This window comes from Neltuma alba, unplaced genomic scaffold (genome assembly GCF_004799145.2).
Source record: "Neltuma alba isolate B1F8T4 unplaced genomic scaffold, ASM479914v2 tig00013014_pilon, whole genome shotgun sequence".
NCBI lineage: Eukaryota > Viridiplantae > Streptophyta > Magnoliopsida > Fabales > Fabaceae > Neltuma > Neltuma alba.
Window position 1 is genome coordinate 257,820 of NW_021637362.1, and position 6,807 is coordinate 264,626.

At 35.4% G+C, this 6,807-nt stretch overlaps 1 protein-coding gene across 1 annotated transcript; it reads right to left on the reverse strand.

Moving 5' to 3' along the window:
* Positions 1-494: 494 nt before the first annotated feature.
* On the reverse strand, positions 495-5,359 carry LOC114733542 (uncharacterized). Its single transcript, XM_028921014.1, has 9 exons — positions 5,004-5,359; positions 3,893-4,111; positions 3,657-3,759; positions 3,168-3,247; positions 2,999-3,076; positions 2,781-2,872; positions 2,149-2,260; positions 1,038-1,163; positions 495-957 (listed from the first exon to the last, which is right to left on the reverse strand). The coding sequence occupies exons 1-9, from the start codon at positions 5,241-5,243 to the stop codon at positions 847-849; spliced, it is 1,161 nt and encodes a 386-aa protein (XP_028776847.1). The 5' UTR covers positions 5,244-5,359; the 3' UTR covers positions 495-846.
* Positions 5,360-6,807: the final 1,448 nt, after the last annotated feature.

A 6,807-nucleotide genomic window follows, 5' to 3' on the forward strand; every position in this document is an offset into this window, starting at 1 on the left:
TTAAACCCTTTGAGGTTTCACCCAAAACAAGGAAAGAAAGGAAGAAAGAAAAGAAAAAAACTTTGAATTTGATCCCTTTTCACATCATATTACGTTGGACTGTTCAACACGATTTGTATGGCCTTGGGATTCTGCCCAGTCATAATGGAGCGAAGAAAATTGCGGGAACAGTATGAATCCACACAGAAGATGCTGAATACGTCTGCATCCGGATTGATATGTTGCATTTAGAGATAAGGTTTAATAATTATGATTTCTTCATCAAATGCCTGGTCATTGGATAATACTGATTACTTTTCTTCTACAAATTTACAATTTTGTTAAGCAAACAAAAACAGGAACAAAGATAAAAACAAAAATATTTTATCCACTCTAGTCAGATTTGCCTGTACACGGGATTTATAAACTTGGGAAGCAAATAAAAACAGAACAAAAACAGTCAAGACAACAGACACAAGCTGATTGGCTTGCAGATATACATAATAAACATAATAAGAACTAACTTAATAGTAGGATTCTTTGGTAAATACTACTGATAATGCATCAGAGTTAAAGGCTTTCAAATAAGTTGGAAAATCATAATATTATTTCCTGACATCTTATTCCCAAAATGGGCATTCAGTACCTTGCTCACAAAACACATCCCCAGTTAGCCACGTCAAAATTCTTCTAGATATAATACAATATGGTGCATGACAGTCCATAAGCATGTTTACTATGGACTTTTAACACACCAAGGACAGCATTATTAGAGCCAAAAATGAGAAAGACCACAAGCTCAACACAGTTCAGTTGTCTGTCTCATATAGAATTAAGGGAAGGATAAAGTCAAGGGACGTTCTATTTCTACAAGTGGTACACCCCCCCTCTGTGTACTAATTTCCAAAGAGCAGCTTTAGCTTCTTCTAGCGTCTCCACACTCTGCCCGTCGTCAAATGATATCCTCTGGACGTTGAACTGCATAAAAGACGCAGATGATTTAGACATCAGCTAAACAGTTTGAACCCCAAATAACGTGCTGTCGGATAAGCATGTACCTGGGCACCTTGACGAACCCTGATATCAGTCCCCTTGCTGTCTATGGATATGAGAGCAGCATCATCTACCTCTGTCTCGGTGGATAGAAGCTCCTTCAGGGGCTTTGAGAAGATAGCATTGAGTTCCTATAGTCGCAAAAGTACAAGGCTCAAAAATAATAACAGTAGCAGTACAACTCTTGGTTGGCAAAATACATAAAACCAGATAGGAATACACTGTTGTATCGGTATGTATAGCTTATCAGTATATTCAAGTTAAATATACTTGTTTTATTTTCAATTTAAAAAGTTAAAATCATCATAAATCTCCTACAATTTTATCACAGGAGAAGATCTGACTGAGGCAATCAAAATTCCCTTCAATGGATCGAACTTGTAAAATTAATGTTTAGACTGAGGAGGATCAAGGAAATCAAAAGAAAATACTACTCCAAATTGTTTTGGAATTTTATCAAATAAAAGAAAAATGCAATAAGATACTTCTTGTGCCTTCTGAACAGCAGCCCATAATAACCTATAGTACAAAACAAAAAGGAGCCAAATTGAGAAGATGAGGAGAGTGGGGATAGGAGAAGTGGTCATTCAAAGAGTAGTTATTGAGCAAATTACCCATTACACGTAGAAGCAGGGAAGTGAACAAAGACCACCTAGGCTGTAGCAGCTTCAGTTATGGGTCAGTTATGTTATGAATTGTCAATTGTCAGTAATACTTATTAGTCTCAACCCTGAGTCAGTTGTGTCCACTAGTCAACTTTACATTTCAGTGTAGATGTTAATGGTTAGCTTGTGATAATTGTGTGTATCGGAGATCCTTTATTAAGGTCTATTTTTCTTTTTTGGACCTGAACATTTGGGTTATCAGAGTAATAGTGAATTTCAGATTCTGGCATTATTTGCCTCTAGTAACCTTCTATTTCCCTACATTAATTTCACCAATACCCATCAAAATGACCCTCAAATTCTAAATGTATACCCCCGTCAGCAAGATAAATAAACCATCACAACTTTATCTCTTCCCAGCTAACAGGCTATAAAAGTTACTATACATATTTCTTTGAATTAAGACAGATTTTCTATTCTTTTTTCACCAAGCAAGAATAAGAGAAGTCACCTTTAGGTTCTGCTCGCCACCATCAACTGCAATCTTATCAGGTTGAAGGGTTTCATATTCTTTCACGTCCACCCAAGCAACAGTTCCAAAGCCTCCAATGAAATATATGTCACTGCAAATAATGGATTGATTAGATTAGGCAAAAAAGTTGGTGATAACTGCATGTGACAATGAGAAGAATTCATGATCTTTAATTCCCAATGTTTAAGTTTAATAATTTCAATCCTCTTGCCAGCTACCATTTCTGTTATGAAACTCTCATTTAGTAAACACAAGTCTCAAGTTCCATATAAACTTCTGACAAAAATATCAGTTAATCGGAGCTTAAGCAGACAGTCAATATCAAGAATAACAAAAACGTATGAACCTTTTTTGACCACTAGAAGTACCCCTTGCAGCAAAGTCTAATCTCTCTAAAGGTATGGACCTTTTGAATCAATGAGTGTGTGTGTACCAGATGCAACACCCACAAAAAGATTAACTAGTTTTTAAAAAGTGTAAACAAAGTTTTCAAGTTGGATCTCCAAAAGATATAGCCAATTATGGAAGCCCATGTAAAAGTAGAGTAAGTTGTTTGTCCAAAGCAATAAGCATAAACCACATCAATTTGCCAAGTTTAAAGAGTGAACAACCTTATATTCTGCATCCTAAAATAGTAGAAATTGCCCCACTGTTGTGAAGGCCCCTGTTGATGCTTTGCTATGTACTGCTTGTGGGCCCATTCCTGTAAAGCATGAGTAGATATCATGATTTATGTTCAAATAAATATTAAATTAAAAGAAGCTAGGTTTAATTCCACATGCGAGTATGCAATTACTGATCCAGTAGCCCAAATCAGTACGCAAATTACCTGTTGATCTTCGGTAAGTGGATAGACATCACCAAAGATAGTTACCCTTGCATTGGACAGGCCACTCCACCCAGGTATCTAATAAACCTAACTATCAATAAAATCCATAAATGGAGAATAACAAGGACCAAAATGTAAAAGGTCCGAGAGGGAACATTTGATCACAAACCTGAACAACAAGTGTGCATCTTGGGTCAGCCAACAAATTCCTTGTGTGAATGGCAAGTGGTGAAAATGAAAATATCGGATCTGCAATTCAAAAATATCATTTAAGTTTATAAAGAAATCATAAAGCATTGAAGTAATTATAAATTAGGAACTTGAAATTCCATCTACAGCAAGAATGTGAAATCCATACCCGCAGGCATATTATCCTTAACTCATTCTACTTAGGGATTGAAGAATAAGTAGGAATCTTCTGTCGTTCATGCTCATGTTCCAAATATGTAAATTTGCTTATTCCATTTAGTTGACTCTACCATTAAGGATACTTATTTTCAATTCTCTCACGTTTCCAATTATTTAGACTTGGCTTCCCAACTCAGTCTCCTATTGATCTTACTTGAAACATGAAAAAAGCAAGTATGGAATTCCATATGCAAATCAACGATCGGCTACAAATTAAAAGAAAGAGACATAATTGAGTAAACAGACTTACGGCCCATTGGATCAGGGGCAAAGTCTACCAGAGAACCAAATGGATATCCTTCTCGCCGGTGGTGCATCCGAGACATTACAGTGCACAAATGAGCAAATCTAGCCTTGAATTAAAGAAGGAAAAGGTAAATTAGAGTTGATCAGGTGAAGCCACGAATCAAATTAGTTCTGGAGTCAGCTCTATTGCAGGATATATGATATCTTGTTTTAGTGCTACTAGCAAGGCCAGCCCCTTACCTGTTCCATCAAATTGCGCACTGCTAGGGCTGGTCTAGGTAAACCATGAGCTGAGGTAGCACTCTGCACTCCGCCAGAAATAGGCGTTCTAAAAAGTCCAGCTCTTGAACCACCACCTGCTCCGCTTCCGCTAGGGGTTGGGAAAACAGTCAATGACGTGTCTACTTTCAATGCCTGATCTGCATCCTTGTCCGAGCTCTGACTGTTGCTTAAGTTACTCTGCAGGAAGAAAGGCAACCAGCTAATCACTGCTCTAAATGATCTTAATTAAGCTAAACATGAGGAATTTGTTCACAATAATTTTTTTCCCCAACACAACCCTCATGTTCTCAAAGTTCTACCAGCAAATTCCTCATGTTTTAACACAATTAAAACCACTTTTTTCTGAAGCTTAAACAACTGGGACCTAATACATGAGTCACTACACAGATTATCCATCCAATCATCTATTGTTAACTGAAAACTTTTCTATACCGCTTCACTGTTTTACCCAAATCAAAGGCATATTATGTTTCATCTGTCAGCTGAATGCAGCCTTCTTCCCTAACAAATCCATTTATTCAGAGACCAATAAGAATTGAATACAGCCGCAATAGCAACAGCAATGACAAAATGCACCAGCTGATCAACCAACGTATACGAAGATCTTTAGCCATTATGGACGTAATCGCGGGAATTCCCCTGCGTGCGAGTCTATAAATTACACGATGCCAGCAAATACACTGGGGAGACTGCTTTTCCATTAAGCTCCACAAATTATAAAGTGAATACAAATATGTAGATCAGACGGTGTCACAACCCACCATAATATAAAACCGAAAGGTATACTCGTTTTTATATGCAAAGGTAAAATCACACAGAACTAAGGCAACTTATTTTATATATTGCTAACTAACTAAACATGGCATTAAATACCAACATTTACCGAACAGCTGCGCCCTTTTTGGATTTTATATTACACGCATACACCTTATGTCAACCATGAGCACTTCAATAACAATCAAAAGATTAAATTTTGGGCATCAAAAGTAGCCTTTTACGGATAAATAGATGCGTACAAGTTACGTTCTTCGAAAACTGTAAAAAAAAATATAGAAATGAAAGAAATTACCTCAGAAAAACTTTCCTGAGAAATTAAACCGAAGCCATTATTTACTGCCTTCCCATCTTCGCCTTCGCTGGGAACCTCGTGAGCGAGATTGGAAGCACGGAGGGCAACGAACCGTGAATGCTCCATTAGTTTCAGTGACCCAGTTCGATTGCCAGCTGTTCCAATGGAAGAAGGATATCGGAGGAAAGAATAAACCTCCAGCATCTTAGCGTTAAACACAGAGCTCGAAAGGGTTTCCATGGAATATAGAACGAAAAAGGAGAAACTGCAGCAGAATAACAAAAGATTTTTGCCTTTTCCACCACAAACAGGAAGCTCTAGTTTGCGTACTTATGAATGGAAACCAGGATATTAAGCCCGGGTACATGACACCGAATCTGAGGATGGGCTCGTAGGACGTACAATTACTTCTTTATGTATTTAATTTACTACCTCCGTTATTCGTATAAAAACCCTGTTTGATTTTTATTCTGATATTAAATATAAGATTTTAATCTATTTTATTTTTTTATATTTATTTAATTTTTTTTAAGATAGTCTTTTAATAATTATAATTATAATCAATACATTTGATTAGTAAGAATATTTTAGGAAAGACAACACCTATTTAAGGCAAATAACTAACTCAACTTAGTTTTTTAATCTTCTCAAATTAGTCAACTGGTTCTTATAATTAGAACTGGAAGTAGTATTATATATTTTTATTTACCAGAAAATTCCAATGAAATAATTTTGAAATGCTAAAAAGGGATCCAATTTTAAAAATCCCAAGACAAAATTCCAAATCGATACCCATAATCAAAAAGAAATTTTAAAATGTTGAATTTTACTTTTATTTTAAAGAATAAAAAATAACATAAACCATTAGAGACGTAAGACATTGTTGGCTAAGCGTCAGAACTCCAATACCGGCAATCGATAGGTCATTGGAATTTTGGCAGGCGATCAGCTAATAAGATTGTCAGTGAGGGTGACTTGAGTTTCTTTTTTTCTTTTTAAATAAAACATAGTATTATAAGTTTATTAATTTTTTAAAATTTTAATTTGGTTATAAATATTGATATTGATTTGGAATTTTGTAAATTGAAATGATCTTTTTTAGACTTTTAAAATTTAAAAGGTAATTTTGTGAAATTTTTTCTAAAAATTTTAGTTCGAAGCATCAACTAAATCACTCCTTTACAAATAATATGGTGATTTTGTTGGCCAAAACATATGGTGATTTAACATTATCCAACCCAAAAAAAAAAATTCAAGGTAAAAAAAAAACAAAAGAAATCTTCACAATTTAAAGAAACCAAAACTCTGTGACTTCAAATATAATGATAAAGAGTTGGCCAATAAGTAATAGCGTAATTCTTAAAGTCGTGAGTGCAATGCATACAAATTTACTTGTGGATAAAAGAACTTCGTTGATCAAATATTTACATTTTTAAGTTTGTAAGCACGCCTTAATAACTCATCTAAACTTTTAATTACCAAAACAAGTATGATTATTTTTTTTGTTTTTGGTAAACTAAAGTTTAGGTTCGTTGGATTTCTGAGGCTCACCAGACTAGGACATGTCTTCAGACTCAGAGAGTACTTACACAGGTATTTACGGATCCCCTACTAATAAGGTTCTTATATAAGTAACAGGATTTGAATTCACGAGGTTATCAGCTAATTTCTTACTAATTAGAGTAAATCTTGTTGGTCAGGTGAGATTACTTTTGCCAGAAAGAACTGTTCCCCAGCACGTGTAAGGCTAGCGCAGAGTGAAGCGAAGGCCGTTCGGGTTGCAGAAGTTACCAGTACGAACATT